This window comes from Amblyraja radiata, chromosome 8 (genome assembly GCF_010909765.2).
Source record: "Amblyraja radiata isolate CabotCenter1 chromosome 8, sAmbRad1.1.pri, whole genome shotgun sequence".
Taxonomy (NCBI): Eukaryota; Metazoa; Chordata; class Chondrichthyes; order Rajiformes; family Rajidae; genus Amblyraja; species Amblyraja radiata.
In genome coordinates, this window is record NC_045963.1 from 45,795,258 (window position 1) to 45,815,027 (window position 19,770).

Here is a 19,770-nt window from a genome sequence, read left to right on the forward strand (position 1 = left end):
ATAGCAGTAAAAGGATTAGTCCAAGTCAACATGGATTTATGAAAGGGAAATCACGCTCGATTAATCTTTTGGAATCTTTTGAGGATGTGACAAGTAAAATGGATGAAGGGGTGCCAGTGGATGTAGTGTATCTAGACTTTCAGAAAGCCTTTGATAAGCTCCCGCACAGGAGACTGGTGACTAAAATTAGAGCACATGGTATTGGGGGGTAGGGTGTTGACATGGATAGAAAAATGGTTGGCAGTCAGGAAGCAAAGAGTAGGAGTGAACGGGTCCGTTTCAGAATTGCAGGCAGTGGTGAGTGGAGTGCCGCAAGGCTCGGTGTTGGAGCCGCAACTGTTTACCAAACATAATAATGATTTGGAAGTGGGAATTAGGAGCAACACCAGCAAGTTTGCGGATGACACAAAGCTGGGTGGCAGTGTGAACTGTGAAGAGGATGTTAGGAGGTTGCAGGGTGACCTGGACAGGTTGAATGAGTGTGAAGATATGTGGCAGATGCAGTATAATATAGATAAATGTGAGATTATCCACTTTGACGGCAAAAACAAGGGGGCAGATTATTATCTCAATGGGGTTAGGTTAGGCAAGGGGGACGTGCAGCGAGACCTGGGCGTCCTTGTACACCAGTCACTGAAAGTTGGCAAATGGCGGTGTTGAATCGAGACACACGCACACACCTTCCAATTCCTGGGCATTAACAACTCAAATGTCTTGTCCTGGGCACAGTACAGAGATGTCATCATGAAGATGACACCTCAGCGTCTCTACCTTCTTAGATGTTTAAAGAGAATCGCTATACGTCTGAATACTCAAACGAACTTCTACAGATGTGCTGTATCCTGACAGGTTGCATCATAGCATGGTACAGCAATTCGAATGCACAGAAACGCCAGAGGCTGCAGAAAGTGGTGGACTCAGCCCGATCCATCACGGACACTGCCCTCCCCCCCCATCGAAAGCATTTACACGAGGGCTGCCTCAATAAGGCAGCATCTACCATCAAGGATCCCCACCATCCAGGCATTGCCCTGGTCTCACTGCTACCGTCAGGCAGGAGTGACAGAGGCCTGAAGTCCCACAGCACCAGGTTCAGGAACAGCTACTATCTTACAATCATCAGGTTCTGGAACAAACCTGCACAACCCTAATGTCACCTCAGCAATGGAACACTACAGACCACCTCTTGCACTACGATGGACTTGTTTTTTTTCTAATGTTTTTGCAATCATTTCTTTTTTTGCAGTCTTCTTTCTTTTAAGATTTTCATACGTGATGTGTAATTTATGCTTTTATGTGTTGTCTGAGTCTATGTGTCTGTGATGATGCTGCAAGACCATATTATGCTGATGACTTGATATGGAAACAAGGTAAACAAAACGTTTTGCATTGTCATTTCTGAACATTTATAAAATACAATCAAGTCAAACTCAAGTACAATAGGTATAGCAAAAGGGAAGATAGAGTGCAGAATATAGTTTTTACCTTCAGCTTTTGCACTTACTCCACCCATCTGCCAATCGCCCCCTCATCTGTATCCACCTATCACTTGCTAGGCTTTGTCCTGCTCCCACTTCTCTATTCCAGCTCCCCCCCCTTCCCCATCTCCCCTTTTCAGTTAGAAAAAGGGTCCCAACCCAAAGCATCGTCTGTCCATTCCCTCCACAGTTGCTGCCTGACCCGGTGAGTTCCTCCAACACTTTTATTTTGCTCAAGATTTCAGCGTCTACAGTTCAGTGTGTCTCCATGATTATATATTCATCTCTTGCCTTGCCGCCATTGGTCTTTGAGTGATCTGGCTGCATCCAGATCCCGGTGGGATTACCTTGGCATTGTGGCCTTATTGTCTTCCAGCCCCACTAGTCTGGCACTTGTTTCCCACAGCTGCCTGGATGTCTTTTCATCTGCTGCCTGTGGGGCCGGATCCTTCTGTTTCATGGTATCAAAGTATTTTCCTGACACCCCTTCCAATTCTTCTGCCACGCTTAGGTACACGGAGGGTTGCGCTCCCTGCTTAGGGGATTTTACCAGGAGAAGAAATAAAGGCCCTGGAAGAGAAAAAGTGAGATTGAAAAATCTCAGGTTTAGCATATAGAATGTAGAACTGTATGATACAAGAACAGGCCCTTCGGCCTACAAGGTCTGTGCTGAACATGAACTAGCCCTTATCTGCCTGCACATAACCCATATTTCTCTACTCCCTGGATATCCATGTGCCTATCCAAAACTCCCTTAAATGCCATTATCGTATGTCCCCACCATTAACCCATATATGTAAACAGTAGGTAAATTAAGTAGGTTGCTAGATTTGGATGGTGTGAAGTATCATGAGGGGTTATAGTCAGACAGCACAGAAACAGGCCCTTCAGCCCAACTCGTCCATGCTGATCAAGATGCTCCAACTACACTAGTCCCACCTGCCTGTGTTTAGCCCATATCCCTCTAAATGGTTCCTATCCATGTACTGTCCAAATGTCTTTTAACTGTTGTTATTGTACCTGCCTTAACTTCCTTCTCTGTATAGCTCGTTCCATATACTACCCTCTGTGAAAAAAATGTCCCTCAGGTTCCTATTACAGCTTCAACCTGTCCTCTGCTTCTTGATTCCCCAACTCTGGGTAATAGACTCTGTGCATTCACCCTAACTATGCCACATGATTTTATACATGTCCATGAGATCACCCCTCAGCCTCCTGCTCTCAAAGGAATAAAGGCCAAGCCCGCCCAACCTCTCCCTAAAGCTCGACCCCTTAAGTCCTGGCAACATTCTCGTAAAATCATCTCGGTATTCTTACCAGCTGAATGACATCCTTGCTACAGCAGGGTGACCAAAACCCTGGGTTAACATATTATGAGCGTTTGACGGCACTGGCCCTCTACACGTTGGAGTTTAGAAGAATGAGGGGACGCCTCGCTGAAACTTACCGAATAGTGAAAGGCCGGGACATAGTGGATGTGGAGAGGATGTTTCCACTAGTGGGAGAGTCTAGGACAGGGGTGTCAAGCTCATTTTAGGTCACGGGCTGGAATGGGCAAAATGCGGCTTCATGCGAGCCAGATCAGTTGTGCAAAAAAAAGATCTGTCCAATTATCGTTGAATATCCGGCCTTCGATGTCAACTTTTCTTTTCTTGGAAAGCATTTTGAACCACAGCAGCAAACAGTCTCAGCCTTGCTGCAGGTGTTACTTACCCGAGTACTCTGTGTGTTTATACTGTATCTGATGACCCAAGTGGGGCCCTAGTGACTTCAGTGCAGGGTGGTAGGTGCCTAAGCACAGCGGTTGGTTAACTGCTGCCTATTGTTTTCTAAGTGCACACAAGCTGCCGGCGGCATAGACAGCGGTGGGAGAGAGAACGGGGAGGGAGAAAGCGGCGAAAGAGAGTGCGGCGAAAGAGAGCGCAATGAAAGAGAGCGCGACGAAAGAGAGCGCGGCTGCTGTATAGATACATAATAAATGGTTGTGAATTTACTTTTTTTTCTTCCAACTCATCCGGCGGGCTGGATTGGACGCCTTCCAAGTCATCCGGCCGGCGGGCTGATAGTTTGACACCCCTGGTCTAGGACCAGAGGCCATAGACTCAGAATAAAAGGATGCACCTTTAGAAAGGCAATGAGGAGGAATTTATTTAGTCAGAGCGTAATGAATCTGTAGAATTTATTGCGTCAAACGGCTGAGGAGGCCAAGTCATTAGGTATTTTTTAAGGTGGAGATTGACAAATTCTTGATTAGTACGGGTGTCAGGGGTTATGGGGAGAAGGTAGGAGAACGGAGTTACACGGGATAGATTAACCATGATTGAATGGTGGAGTACACTTGATGGGCCGAATGGCCTAATTCTGCTCCAATAACTTATGAAAACTGAATACAGTACTCCAGGTTGAGACGTACTCTCTTTGTTGGAGTAGCACTTCTCAAAGAGTTTATCAGGAAAGACCATGGTGTTTTTAAGTTAAGATGAAAGCAGTCAGCTTCACTCACCCAGTACCGTGCTGGAGAAGCTGGACTTGTACATTCCTGTGTGTCTGCCGAGTTCCGTATTGGTTACGCCTGGGTGCACAGCATTTACAGTCACGTCGCTTCCTGCATTCAATGAAGAACAGGTCATCCATGAAATTAAATCCACAGAATGAAATGACCCTCTCACACCTTGATGGTTGATTCAGTTGAGTAGCCAGGATATCTGCAGGATCATCTGGCCAAAAGGCTTTACAGAAACACAAGAACATAGAACAGTACAGTGCAGCACAGGAACAGGCCCTTCGGCCCACAATGTCTGTGCCGAACACGATGCCAAGTTAAACTAATCTCCTCGGCCTGCCTGCCTGCTTGCTTTTCTAAGAATTGTTGTTGAGGAAGAGATGAGTGTGGAGTGAATAAGTCAATCAGAACGCTATAAATTACATGGCGGGATCGGGTATATTTCAGAAATGCAAACCAACTGAAGGGGAAAATTGTCGGCTGTGAAGTCACCTCCCGCTCTCAGAGAACACCATAAAGTTCTGCGATCGGTTCGGGAAGCAGGACATGGCAACTTTGGGCACATGGAAGCAGAGGGCCGGCTGCTGGAGATGATGAATGACATGTTTGTGGTGGTCGCGGGTGGTGGTGTTGGCGGAGGCGGCCGCGGGATACCCTACAGCAGCCGGACGAGTGAGCAGATCGAGCGCAGCCTGGAGTGGCAGTGGAAGAAGCTGACGGCAGAGCGCTGAGCCAGGCCCTACTTCATCGTTCCAGTGCTGCCAGCACACCGGGCCTTAAAGTGAGAAAATAATAACCTACAGATCTCCTTGGGCCAAGATCAGACTTTACAGAGACTTGGAAGTTGCAAGATGGCGCCATAACTTGGCGACTCCCTGCGTGCTGTTCCAGAAGAGGATCTATTCTACTTATGTACATATGATTTGACTGGATGTTACGCTGAACAAACATTTCATTGTATCAGTGCGCAGGTGACAATAAATAAAAGTTACCAACAAGTCGTTTCGCCAGCTCCTTTGTGAATAGTACATTTGCAAGTTTACTTTGACAGTATGCTGCTTTTGTATTATACTTTCTCTTCTCCCAGTTGAGATCATCAAAGTCAATTTCCCCAACTACGTGAGCCAGCGAGGACACGTTTATGATGCGACTCTTGCCACAGTTCTTTAACTTTTCAAGCAGTAAATTTGTCAGCAGAAAATGACCTGAGTAATAAAGCAAATCCACCATTAGATGTTATTCAGTGACTTTAATGAATGAAAAACACCACAGATATTCCGCACTCACTATCTTCCCTTTTGCCCTACTTGTACTTGTGGGTGAACTGATTGTATTTATGTATAGTATTGTCTGATCTGGTTGGATGGCACGCAAAACAAAGCTTTTTACTGTACCTCAGTACAGGTGACTATAATAATAAACCTAACCAGATTTCACTAACAGCTCAACACAAAGTGCTGGAGGAACTCAGCAGGTCAGACAGCATCTATGGAGGGAATGGATAGGCGATGTTTTGGGTCGGGACCCTTCTTTAAACTAAATGTAGTACAGCTTCACAGAGTCTTAGAGAACCACAACAGGCCCTTTGGCAACTTATTTATGCCAACCAAGATGCTCACCTAAGCTAGTCCCACTTGCCCACATTTGGCACATATTCCTCTAAACCTATAGGGGGAAGAAAGATGGAAAAGAGGTTAGGGCAGGACAAGGCCTGGCAAGTGAAGACTTCCTACCTGTTCCTATGCGTTTAAAAAGACACCGTCTCCTGAAATTCCAGTTCCTGTTCCATTTTGGAGTTTGCGCAGACTGTTAGTTTGGGGCATAACAACTCTGATTTGGAAATAATCTGATTTTGGTAATAATTGCATTAGCTGCTGGTTCCTTCTGTGTATTCTTACTTTTAATTGGTTTTGGGAAAATCGTAATTTTTTTATTACCTTGGGTAAGGAAGCACCCTGAGGTTAAAGACATCAAACCAAATTAGAAAGTTTGCAGAAGTGCAAGAACTCAACTGAAGCAAACTCATGCGGTCACAGGGACAGTGTGCAAACCCCACACAGACAGCACTCGAGGTCAGGATCGAATGTGGGTCATCATTAGGCAATCAACTATTATTTTCAGTCACTTTTTCCCCTTCAGAACTGTTGGTATTTCACAGGAGTCAGAGATTAAAGTAAGTAACGAGGATTGGTACACAATACCAGTGAGAAAGTGGCCAAGAACATCAATACAAATGGGTTAACTCAGCAATGTTAGTGATATAACTCTACCTGTAACAATTTTTAAGTTCCTGTCACCTGTGGCTATGGCCAGTGCTACCCTTACTGAGCCGGTACTATCTGTTAAGAACCATTGCCATTACAATCACAACTTGATCATTTCCTTACCAAACTCCCTGCAGAGTACATATGGAGGCCACAGCTCCCTGAACGTGGCAACACAAGTACATACCGCGGTAAAGGAGGAGTGCTGTATAGACAGTAGGAACCACAGTTGCTGGTTTACAAAAAAGACAGTGTTGGAGTAACTCAGTGGGTCAGGCAGCATCGCTGAAGAACATGGATAGGCAACATTTTAGGTCAGGACCCTCTTCAGACTACATATGGTATGTTTGCCTTCATTGGGGCATTGAGTATAAGAGTCAGGAAGTCATGATGCAGCTTATAGGTCAGGCTGTGTTAAGAGTATTGTGAGTAAAGGGATGCAAGTTCATTGGCTTCTGTAAATTGTTCCCAGTGTGGCTGAGAATGGATAAGAAATTACGATAATGTAGAACTAATGTGAATGGATGATCGATGGTTGGCGTGGACTCAGTGGGCCGAAGGGCCAGTTTCCATGCTGTATATTTCAATCAATCAATCAATCAATAATAGCGCAGAAGGCTATTATCCAGTCGGGGATCGATGCAGGGGCAACCAAATGGATGAAAGTAAAATAAAAACATTATAAAGGAATTTTATCCAGAGTTAATAAAAAATGTTAAGGGTACAACATACACGACTTATTTAATTCCATAACATAAATGTAGATTTTTCCCAATCCCACATGGAATAATTCAAAAACAAGTACAATAATAAGAAGCGAAATGAAAGAAAGTGCAGACTTACCCAGATGATTTACACCAAACTGCATTTCAAATCCATCTTCAGTTTGCCAATGAGGGCATCTCATAATAGCGGCATTATTAATTAGGATATTTATATTCTCTTCCTCTAAATTAATGAAACAAAAATATTTAGGACTTTGAAATTCCGTACAAACTTACAACAGATGTGTTCTGTAGCAGCTTCTGATAACATTCCGAATGCACACTGTCCTTAAATGTGATTCAATATAAATAATGCTTAAAGTTTTCCCATCAGTCATAGTCACATTCATTGTCATACAGCACGGAAACAATGTATTTTAAATGTTGTTATAATACCTGCCTGGTCTACCTCCTCTGGCAGCTCGTTCTATATACTCACCACCTCTGAGTGAAAACATTGCTCCTCAGGTTCCTATTAAATCTTTCCCCTCTCACCTTATGGTTGAGATGGTCACATCTCTGGTTGTGATTTTGCCTACTCTGGGTAAATTACTGTGCATTCACCCTGTCTATACCTCTCATGACCTTATACACATCTGTAACTTCTCCCTATCGCTCACGTCTTCTAGTCCTGGCAACTTAACTCTTTAAATCAGTTATGGAGCTACTTAACTGGAATATTTTCATGTACATCAAAGGTGTTTTACAAAATGATTAAGCAGCTGCTTTTTACATCAATAATTTTTGGTCAGCAATTTTGTTAAAACAGTCATCGAAAAAAACAAGAATCAATCAAGCGGGAATTCATAAAAACAACAATTCCGGAAAACTCGGCAGGTCAGGCCATCTGTGGGAAGAGAAACGGAGAGCTAACTTTAACCTGACCACAAATGCAGCCTGATCTGCCGAGTGCTTCCAGCATTTTCTATGGAGGGAAAGGACAGACGTTTTGGGTTGAGACCCATCAATTCGAAACATCGCTTGTCCATTCCCACCACAGGTGCTGCCTGACTGCTGGGTTTCTCCAGCAATTTGTGTTATACTCAAGATTCCAGCATTTGCAGTTTCTTGTGTATCCTGAATTTTTTTTTCAGATTTCCAGCATTTGCTTTTTTGTTTGAATTTCACAAACTTAAATTTGTGATTTAAGAGGGAGTTAAGAGGATTTAAGAGAGAGTTAGATAGAGCTCTAGGGGCTAGTGGAGTCAAGGGATATGGGGAGAAGGCAGGCACGGGTTATTGATAGGGGAAGATCAGCCATGATCACAATGAATGGTGGTGCTGGCTCGAAGGGCCGAATGGCCTCCTCCTGCACCTATTTTCTATGTTTCTATGTTAAACACATCACAAGGAGAGGTAATTTCAGTGAGCTTGCCTGGTCAGTTAGAATCAATGACTTTTACCCACTAGTCATTGATTCTAACTGACCAGTCAAGCTCACTGAAATTACCTCTCCTTGTGAAGTGTTTAAGTTTGTGAAATTCAAACAAAAAAGCAAATGCTGGAAATCTGAAAAAAAAAATTCAGGGACACAAGAAACTGCACCTGCTAGAATCTTGAGTAAATAGAAAAGCTTTGAAAAGATATATTGGGCACAAACTATACACATTCATACAAGGGTTTAAAGGAATGGGTCTGAAGAAGGGTCCCGACCCGAAACATCGTCTGTGCATTCCCTCCACAGATTTTGCCTGAGCTGCTGAGTTCTACCAGCACTTTGTGTTTTGTTCAAGATTCCTGTATATCTCTGTCAATATTTTACCTTCAGTTACTTTCTTGGCAAACTCCCTGACTGATTTAAGTGATGCCAGATCCAGGTGGCGAGTGTACACATGATGATTCAGAGTTTCTCCTCGTATTTCTCGAGCTGCTGCTTCACATTTCTCCATATTCCGACATGCCATAATGATCCTTCCACCTACATGGAGATAAAAGTTACTTTACACAACCTTGGTTGCACTAAGGACCGCTGTTTGCACTAGTATTGTAGTTATTAATTTACTGAATCTTTAAAAAAAGAGTTATTTATTATCTGTGTTATTGTGTTTACAGGTCAGTTAAGCTGCTGAGAGTTAAGGGCCTGTCCGACTTGCATGTGATTGCGATTGCGTGTGTTTGGCGCGACGCATGGCGTCGGGCGGTGACGTCATCATGCAATGCCACACACTAGGCGTACGCCGTCAAGACGTTGTGTACAACCGCAATGCGCCTGCATGCATACGCGGGCCGACAGGCCGTTGGCGCGCGAAGATTTCGGTCACTGCAGGAATTTCGGAGCCCCGTGCGATGTCAGGACCAGCCCCACGCGGTGTGGGGACCAGCCCCGCACAACTCCATACCCCTCTGCGCTTCGAAGTGGGACCGGCCCCGCGTGGCCATATGGTGCCCGTACGCCTCAAGCGACCACGTGGTAATTTGCGAGCCAAGGTCGCATACGTGGGACAGGCCCTTAAGTATTTCATTGTTCTATAGTCAGTAAGTATGACAATGAAACTATGACTATGACTTACCTGCCCATGACTCCCCTTAATTCGCCAACCACCCAAATGCACGAAGGAAACTTACAATGCCAATGAACCTACTAACCAGGACATCTTTGGGAAGTGAAATGAAACCAAACACCTGGGGGAAATATGCACAGTCTTCAAGAGAACATGCAAACTCCACAGACAAGGCTGGATTGCTGGAATGGTAAGGCAGCAGCTCTTCCTGCTGTGCCACAACAAACCATTCCAGTGACCGTTCTTCATGCTTGAAACTGGTTCATCAGCCTTAGCAACATTGCCAGCTTCAATCCTCTTATTATCTGACATCATGTACATGTGGTGCTTCTCCAACGGATTTGAAAATTTGATAGTGAGAAAAAAAGCTTTTCATGACAAGGAAGAAAGTTTTTCATAGAATGTTGTCTGCTGTATCTGAACATTACAATTATGTTTTTTAAAAGATATTTGGGTAGATAAATGGACAGGAAGGGCTTAGAGAGATGTGGGCCAAATGCAGACAAATGGGACTAGTATGCCAACTTGGTTGGCATGGACAAGGTGGACCGAATGACATATTTCTGTGCTGTGCAGCTCTATGAATGGATTGGATAGATAGGTACAAAAATGGCAAATGGAATAAAACAGAATCTGGGGGTCCTTGTTCATCAGTTAATGAAAGTAAGCATGCAGGTACAGCAGGCAGTGAAGAAAGCGAATGGCATGTTGGCCTTCATAACAAGAGGAGTTGAGTATAGGAGCAAAGAGGTCCTTCTGCAGTTGTATCGGGCTCTTGTGAGACCACACCTGGAGTGTGCAGTTTTGAGGAAGGACACTATTGCTATTGAGGGATTGTAGCCTACGTTTACAAGGTTAATTCCTGGGATGGTGGGACTGTCACATACTGAGAGAATGGAGCAGCTGGGCTTGTATACTCTGGAGTTTAGAAGGATGAGAGGGCATCTTATTGAAACATATAAGATTATTAAGTGTTTGGACATGCGAGAGGCAGGAAACATGTTCCCGATGTTGGGGGAGTCCAGAACCAGGGGCCACAGTTTAAGAATAAGGAGTAAACCATTTAGAACGGAGATGAGGAAACACATTTTCACACAGAGTTGTGAGTGTGGAATTCTCTGCCTCAGAGGGCGATGGAGGCCGGTTCTCTGGATACTTTCAAGAAAGAGCTAGATAGGGCTCTTAAAGATAGCGGAGTCAGGGGATATGGGGAGAAGGCAGAAACGGGGTGCTGATTGTGGATGATCAGCCATGATCACATTGAATGGTGGTGCTGGCTCGAAGGGCCGAATGGCCTACTCCTGCACTTATTGTCTATAATCCACTCCCCCTTTCCCCTCCATATTAATACCATTATCCTGCTCTTTATCATGATAGCTACTTTTCAGACCAAATTGTTTATGGTTAAAAAAATCTCAGCACAATATTAGCCTGTAAGTATCATTTAAAATAAAAATGCGATCTTTTGGAAATAACAGAAATATTTGCTGTTCAGCGATAGACAAATTGTATCAAAGAGGGGAGAAGAGAGGATGACTAGGGTGAAAGAAGTCCTTGATTATGTTGATTACTTTCCAGAGGCAGCGTGAAGTGTAGATGGATTGAGTTGATGGTAGGAAGTCTGGTCTGTGCGATGGACTGGGCAACATCTACAACACACTGTAATTTATGGTGGTTTTGGGCAGGGCTGTTCCCAAACCAAGCTGTCAAGCTGTGATGAAACCCGACAGGCAAACAGGTTACTTTTGCCATCATCACATGTTGATTTCATTGGTTTATAGTGTTAGAACTGAGGAATAGTGTTCATAAATAGTTTGTTCAATGCTGCACGCAAACATTTGCCATTTATTAATATGTTACCTTACCATTGGCACGAGCAGTGATTTAGAACATTGAAACCGATTCAAGGAATGAGTTTCCTTCCTCCGCTTTCCCCACTCCCATTTTACCTCTTCTGGCCAACTCTCTTGCACTTTCTTTTCCAATACCAGTGTTTGCTCCAGTTATTATTATAGTCTTTCCTGAGACGGTTGCTGTACTTGGACAATTTCCACCAGTCACATGATCTCTAAAATACAGATAAATCACAGAGAAAGAATGAAAGAATCTGGCATGTGCATTCAAGCAAGCACAACTAAAAAACACACAATTCACAAGCAATATGCAGTTTATTTCCGAGATTTTTTTATTCATGTGGAAATAGACAAGGAAACTAACTTGAATTAGCAGAATCAAATGAACATGCCACTACTACCAAGAATGAGAAATTATGCATTTATAGAATCACAAAGTCACACAACACAGAGACACACCCTTTTGCCCAACCCATCCATGGCAACCAAGATGCCCTATCCCTGCTTTCCACATTTGGCTGGTATTTTTCTAAACCTTTTCCTATACACGTACCTGCCTTCAATACCTCATCTGGTTGTTTGTTTCACATACCCACCACCTTCTGCATGAAAACATTGCCCTTCAGGTTCTTTCCCCTCTCACCTTAAACCTATGCCCTTTATTGTTGCAAATTTCATACAATCTTACAACAGATATATTCTGCAGCAGCTTCTGATAACATCCCCCAATGCAAACTGTGCTCTTAAATATGATTAAGTATTAATAAGCTTAAAGTTTTCCCATCGGTCCTTGTAAGTTATAGAGTAATATCCATTTTCATACCGCACAGAAACAGGTGTTTCGGCCCAACTAATGAATGCCGTCCAAGGTGCCCCATCTAAGCTAGTCCCATCTGCCCGCATTTGGCCCATATATCTCTAATCGTTTCCTATCCATGTACCTGTCCAAGTGTCTTTTAAATGCTGTTTATAGTACCTGCCTCAACCACCTCCTCTGGCAGTATGTTTCTTACACCGACCACCCTCTGTGCGACAGTTGGCTATTAAATCTTCCCTACTCACCTTAAACCTACGTCCTTGGGACTGCCACTGAAGCAGGCTGAAAGATGGCAGTCCAAAGATTGGTTGTGGCCCACATGACCTACTTTGCACACCACTGCCAATGGTGAAGCCTGAACCAAGCGATTTCAACATATTTTTTTAACAGAATATTGCAGGCTGAATTTCTGACATATTTAATAGTTATTTATTGTCACATGTACCAAGGTATAGTGAGATACCTTTTTGCATATAATTAAGAAAAAAAATCTTACTACACATAGGCACAATCATACTTAAGTACATGAGTTTGGTAGATTACACTGAGGCAGTACACAAGAGTTGCCACGTTTCCAGCACCATTTTGTATTATTCAAGTCCAAAGATGTTAAAAATGTAGAGCTTTAACTTGACCTTAAAGGCCCGTTGTCCTGGCAGCAACATTGGGTCAACTATTGGCTAATTAACTAAATAATTCTTTCTTATTCTAGATGACAAAGTAATATGTGTTGATCAGATTCCAAAGTTCCACCCGGTGAGTGACAGCAGTGAAATTTCATTGATCAGATTAACAAGGGAAAATCATAGGAAAAATCCCTAACAAGGGAGGCAGATACAATGGTGTCAGTTAAGAGACGTTTGGATAGGCACATGCAGGGAATGGGGGGGGGGGGGGGTGGGGGGGATATGGATAATATGCAGACGGAGATGAATGTAACTTGGTATTATGTTCAGCACAGACATTGTGCGCTGAAGGGCCTGTTCCTATGCTGTATTGTTCTATGCTCTTTGAACTATTTCTTAGAATATACCAAATATCATTAAAATTCAGACAAAGTTACTAGGATGTTCATAAATTATTGGAGCAGAATTGGACAATTCAGACCATCAGGTCTACTCTGCCATTCAACTGTGGCTGATCTATCTTTCCCTCTCAACAGCATTCTCCTGCCTTCTCTCCATAACCCGACACCCGTACTAATAAAAAAAATTAAATCTCCACCTTAAACCTATCCTTTGACGGCCTCCACAGCCTTCTGTGGCAATGAATTCCACAGATTCACCACCCTCTGACTAAAGAAATTCCTCATCTCCTTTCTAAAGGTACATTATTTTATTCTGAGGCCATGCCTTTGGTCCTACACTCTCCCACCAGTGGAAACATCCTCTCCACATCCACTCTATTCAGGCTTATCACTATTCAGTAAGTTTCAATGAAGGTTCCCCTCATCCTTCTAAACTCCAGCAAGTACAGGCCCAGTGCCATCAAATGCTCATCATATGTTCACCCAATCATTCCTGGGATGATTTGCGTAAACCTCCTCTGGACCATCTTCAATGCCAGCACATCCTTCTGGCTCTTTTTACAATATGAAATGACCATGAGGTACAAACACATTATTGGAAAGGGAGAGGTGTCGGTTCTTCGTTGTGTTAAAGATCCCATTATTTCACAGAAAAGAAAGGATTACTTTATGATCATTTAAAAAAAACATCCCATTACACAGCAGTGAGAAGATAGGCTATTCGCTAAGGTGCATTGTAATAATAGTGAAGAGCCACTTTAATTATAGCTATATAAAAGACACTTTTTAAACATAAAGCATTTTATAACCAAATGCTTTGCGTTTCATTTTCTAAACAATTGTGTTATAAAAAAGAACTGGTCATGGTTTTTGTATCCCATCCTCATTGGATATATTGCAGACAGCATAAGTACTTTTCTTAGTGCCTATGCTTGCAAGAAATGCATTAGGTCTAGGAACTGTGTGACTATTAATGCCCATCAAGAACATTAAGTATTTTGGGTTAAGTGCAGCTCTACTGAGATGCAGACTAAACCTTTCTCCACTAACCTCCATTAACAGGCATCCAATTCACTTTCAAAAACTTGCCCTTCCCCCACATACCTACTTTCATTCCCATGCTGATCATGGGCTGACCAGTACTCAGTTCAATTTTATGTTGTGCTGAAGACATTGAGACTTTAGGCAGTCATTGAGACTTTAGGTATCAAATTATAAACATTTGACTTTCCTCACATTCACTAAAATTTGAGTTGATAATATATTTATGGAAAACATAATTGTTTGTGACATGTCTTAAAAATAGTAATTGACGACTTGTGACACAACAAATGTCGCCTTCATCCTGATGACCACCATTTGTGTGTGGCTGCATTAGGCTGTGCATAGAGCCAAAGCATATGGGTACCAAATGTCATTACCTGGTGAGATTCTACCTGTCTTTGTGTTGCAAAAGATGCCGTGCAATGTGCCAGTCAGCCTGACATTCCTTTCCTTTGTGCAACAAACTTTTCCAGACCAACATCTATGACCACGTCCAGGGCAGTGATCAGCATATGCAGCACAACCCTCAAACATGAGAAGGGATATCACCTCAGGGGGCCACATGTGTGGCAAGGGTGTTTTGTTTAAAGATAGTTGCGAACATTACTCAGATGACACCTATGAATGTAGAGACACCGAGAATGTCTGAAGAGTTTTTTTGCAGTTTTCGTATTTATTCTGAATAAAGTTCCATTGCTGGTGCATATGACAATTAAGCAAACTTTGTTCTGCATTGTTGTTAAATTACTGAATCAGTGTTGCAGAGGCTTGAAGCATTGATTATGTTTCTCTTTAGCTCCACATACTAATAAATGGTTTCATATTTTCGAAGCCTACTGCAGAGTGAGACTAACAGGGCTCAGTAATACAGTTAAAAACAATTCCCAGACCTTAAGCTAAACATTGCTGGAATCTAGTAACTTAGAGGCAGTTGTAGTTTGTATAGCTTTCTTCCAACCTATCTGTATTCATCATCTGAACACTAAACAACATTAACCACTACTTCAACAACTATGATATACTATGGACTGTTTTTGGTTACACTACACACTTTGGTCTTGCACGATTATGGTCTGTTTATCTAGTATTACAGATTACTGTATATTTCTCTGTGTGTTATTGCATTAACAGGCCTATTCAGTTGCAGCAAGTAAGAATTTAGTTACAGTAAACTCGTTTTAATGGACCTCTTTACAGCGTATTACGGATAGTGGACGAATACGCCAATGCCACCCCCGGCACGCAAGGTGCAGCAGCGAGTCCTTCTTCATGCATTGCACGGTCCAGTTGACGTGACTGCTGTTGCGGCTCACATTGTAGCCCCTGGGGACATCGCTTTCTTCAAGCCCCCACCAACAGGACATACTTGATCATCGTGGGGCACCCTCCCCTCTCACCAGCCACCGTTTCTTTCTGTTGCCCGTCGTCTTGGTCACTCCGTTCCACTGCCGCTTCCTCCCCCGTCGCTCTGGACACTTAGCCTCGCCTCTCCCCACCCTGCTTCTTGTCAGGACTCTATCCCCTACTCGCTATTCCTCCGTCTACGCCGCATCTGCACCCAGGATGATGTGTTCCAAACCAGGGCATCGGAGATGTCCTCATTCTTTAGAGAACGGGGGTTCCCCTCTTCTATTACAGATGAGGCTCTCACCAGGGTCTCCTCTATATCCTGCAGCTCCGCTCTTACTCCCTACCCCCCCCCACTCGTAACAAGGACAAGTCCCCCCTGTCCTCACCTTCCACCCCATCAGCCGTCGCACACAACATTATAATCCTCCAACATTTTTGCCACCTCCAACAGGATCCTACCATTGGCCACATCTTCCCAATCTCCTCCCCTTTCTGCTCCCCGCAGAGACCGTTCCCTCAGTAATTCCCTGGTCAATTCGTCCCTTCCCACCCAAACCACCCACCCCCGAGTACTTTCCCTTGCAACCACAGGAAAAGCTACACTTGTCGCTTTACCTCCCCCCTTGACACCATCCAAGGACCCAATCAGTCTTTCCAGGTGAGGCAGAGGTTCACTTGCACCTCCTCCAACTTCATCTACTGCATCTGCTGTTCCAGGTGTCAACTTCTCTACATCGGTGAGACCAAGCGCAGGCTCGGCGATCACTTCGCCCAACACCTCCGCTCAGTTCGTACTAACCAACCTGATCTCTCGGTTGCTCAGCACTTCAACTCCCCCTCCCATTCCCAATCTGACCTTTCTGTCCTGGGCCTCCTCCATTGCCAGAGTGAGGCCCAGCGCAAATTGGAGGAACAGCACCTCATATTTCACTTGGGTAGTTTACACCCCAGCAGTATGAACATTGACTTCTCTAATTTTAGATAGCCCTTGCTTTCCCTTTCCTTCCCGAAACGTCGCCTATTCCTTCTCTCCATAGATGCTGCCTCACCCGCTGAGTTTCTCAAGCATTTTTGTCTACCCAGGATAAAGGGAATAACACTTAGTGCATGACAAAGCCCAGTAAAGTCAGATTAAAGATAGCTGGAGGGTCTCCAATGAGGTAGATGGTAGGCCTGCTTTCTAGTTGTTAATAGTATGGTGCAGTTGCCTGTTGGGAAGAAACTGTCTCTGAATCTGGAGGTATCGGGTCATTTTCTTTCAGAGTGGTGGGTATATAGAACAAGCTGCCAGAGGACGTAGATGAGACAGATACTATAAAATATTTTTCTCCTTCCCCCCCCCACAATCCCCACATCAGTCTGAAGAAGGGTCTCGACCCGAAACGTCACTTATTCCTTCGCTCCATAGATGCTGCATCACCCGCTGATTTTCTCCAGCATTTTACCTTCGATTTTTCCAGCGTATGCAGTTCTTTTTAAATATAAAAATATTAAAAATACGACATATATAGGGGGGTTGCACGTAAGGTCACCGGGTCAAAGAGCTTGACGCACGGAGCCGCTCAATCCATCTGGAGGACATCGCAGCTTCCGGTATATGTTGTTAATGCACGAAACTCGTACTTTCCTACCTGTTAAAAATCGCCAAAATGGTGAATTTTTGCGCTGTAAATAATTGTGGAAGTCGGGGTAACCGTGAGAGACACACAGAGGTAATCTGGCTGTAAAATTTATAAATCGCCCATGGTTCTGAAGTGGGTTTTTACATGCAAAAGGAAAACGCTTCTGAAGCTAAATTTATCATTAAAAAATCTCCAGACTTACGAGTGGTGTGTGGAAAAGTAAGTTTTCTATCATTATGCTATTGTATATTTTGCCAAATAATAAAATGTCCTGACAGCTTAAACACCCACTCCCTTTCAATAGGATATTGTCAATTTGCTGAGGTTGATTATGTCCAATTAACAGTTAACAGTTATGCCATTCCTTGGCTTGTATCTGAGTAAAATGTAATTCAAAACCCACGTATGGTTTGCGATTTTTTTTAATGATAAATTTTGCTTCAGAGGCGTTTTCTTTTTGCATGTAAAAACCCACTTCAGAACCATGGGCGATTTTTAAATTTTACAGCCAGATTTATCACTTCTGAAACTTTTTAGATGCCAAAGAAATCAGGAAAAAACACAAATAATGCCTTACTGTTGATGAAATGCAGTGAGCAAACTCAATAATTCCCAATATTTTCAATCTCGATATCTGCACGGCCAATGTTCGCCAAGCACTTTGGCTGTTGTTGTGCCTTCAGCTCTCGCTTCTATCAACCGTCATTTCTCCTTACTTTTGGATTTCTGAAGTAGGATAAAGGTCTTTCACGCTTATCCCGATTTCCATAATTATTTACAGCGCAAAAATTGACCATTTCGGCAGGTTTTAACGGGCCGCTACGCTGGAAACAATGCTCAGTGCTTACCTGCAGTTCATCGCGTGTACTCCAGTTGGCGTAGCGTAGCAACAGTACGGGTCACGGGTCGTGACCCGACTGCCGTGCAACCTCCCTATAGTTAGGAAAGGTTTCGCGGAATATGGGTCAAATGCAGGCAGGTGGGATTTACTTACCCCCAAAATAAACTTTAAAACAAAAACTGTTCAATTTAGTTTAGTGATTCAGCGCGGAAACAGGCCCTTAGACCCAGAGTCCACACATGCCCGCACATTATCACTATCCTGCACACACACACACTAGGGACAACACGACTGGTACTAACACCATCATCAAGTATGCAGATGATACAACGGTGATTGGCCTCATCAGCAACAACGATGAGTCAACCTATAGGGAGGAGGTCCAGCTCCTAGCAGCGTGGTGCGCTGACAACAACCTGGCCCTTAACTCCAAGAAGCTCATTGTAGACTTCAGAAGGTCTAGGGGCGGCACGCACACCCCCATCCATATTAACGGGACGGAGGTGGAACGTGTTTCCAGCTTCAGGTTTCTGGGGGTCAACATCTCCGATGACCTCTCTTGGACCCACAATACCTCAACACTGGTCAAGAAGGCTCACCAGCGTCTCTTCTTCCTGAGGAGACTAAAGAAGGTCCATCTGTCTCCTCAGATTCTAGTGAACTTCTACCGCTGCACCATCGAGAGCATCCTTACCAACTGTATTACAGTATGGTATGGCAACTGCTCTGTCTCCGACCGGAAAGCACTGCAGTGGGTGGTGAAAACTGCCCAACGCATCACCGGTTCCTCACTCCCCTCCATTGAGTCTGTCCAAAGCAAGCGATGTCTGCGAAGGGCGCGCAGCATCGTCAAGGACTGCTCTCACCCCAGCCACAGTCTGTTTACCTCCTACCATCCGGGAGGCGCTACAGGTCTCTCCGTTGCCAGACCAGCAGGTCCAGGAACAGCTTCTTCCCTGCGGCTGTTACATTACTTAACTATGTACCTCGGTGATTGCCAGTCACCTCTCCTTCCCCCAGAAAAATTGCACTACTACGACTGTATGTACGTATGTATATTTATTGCTCATTATTCTATGTTCGCTCTTCTGGGGAGATGCTAACTGTATTTCGTTGTCTCTGTACTGTACACTGCACAATGACAATAAAGTTTGAATCTGAATCTGAATCTGATCTGAATTTACAATTTTATCAAGCCAATTAACCTACAGACCTGTACATCTTTGGAGTGGACTGTGCAAAATCTCTGTTGACATTCTAAGCATCTATACATTAATTAACGTCACCATTCAGCGGTGTTTGCAACTATCCTTAAACCAAGCCCAGTACCACTTGTGACCCCCCAGGGGTGATATCCCTTCCGTTGTTTGAGGGCTGCCCCACCGGACTCCGCTTCTCAATGACCCTAGATTGTGATCGCTGCAGCGAGCTTCTATGCGTGCATTAGCAGGCTAGCGGTGAATGGGCATCTCGGTGGGAATGTTGGGCCGAAGGGCTGCATGAAAGAGTTAAATACTCTTGAGTCAGGACTACAGACCGACTCGCAGCCAACTACTTACTTGGCCAGAACCATGCCGCCAATCACGGTCCCCGCGATGGACAGTGGCACCACATACTTATTCATGGCCCTCGCTCTGCGATTCCGCTTGGAAACTCACACTCGCTCCGTCCGCTGCCATCAACCGCCAGCAGGCGGGCCTTGGATA

The 19,770-nt window shown here is 44.1% G+C and overlaps 1 protein-coding gene across 2 annotated transcripts; it reads right to left on the reverse strand.

Moving 5' to 3' along the window:
* Positions 1–1,261: 1,261 nt before the first annotated feature.
* On the reverse strand, positions 1,262–19,770 carry rdh13 (retinol dehydrogenase 13). Of its 2 annotated transcripts, none has more exons than XM_033025770.1 (7): positions 19,624–19,770; positions 11,460–11,578; positions 8,772–8,927; positions 7,089–7,193; positions 4,974–5,186; positions 3,982–4,083; positions 1,262–2,048 (listed from the first exon to the last, which is right to left on the reverse strand). In XM_033025770.1, the coding sequence occupies exons 1-7, from the start codon at positions 19,686–19,688 to the stop codon at positions 1,822–1,824; spliced, it is 987 nt and encodes a 328-aa protein (XP_032881661.1). In that variant the 5' UTR covers positions 19,689–19,770; the 3' UTR covers positions 1,262–1,821. The 2 variants fall into 2 exon arrangements, with proteins under 2 accessions (XP_032881661.1, XP_032881662.1); XM_033025771.1 differs by having other exon boundaries at positions 19,723–19,741.

Bases quoted from the DNA above. Each gene is read 5' to 3' on its own strand.
- rdh13 (XM_033025770.1), bottom strand. From the start codon at position 19,688: ATGAATAAGTATGTGGTGCCACTGTCCATCGCGGGGACCGTGATTGGC. The intron at 8,928-11,459 runs GTAAAATGGGAG...ATCTCCATGTAG, and splicing joins AAGAGAGTTGGCCAGAAGAG to GTGGAAGGATCATTATGGCA. The intron at 7,194-8,771 runs GTAAAATATTGA...TCATTAATTTAG, and splicing joins TGCCAAGAAAGTAACTGAAG to AGGAAGAGAATATAAATATC.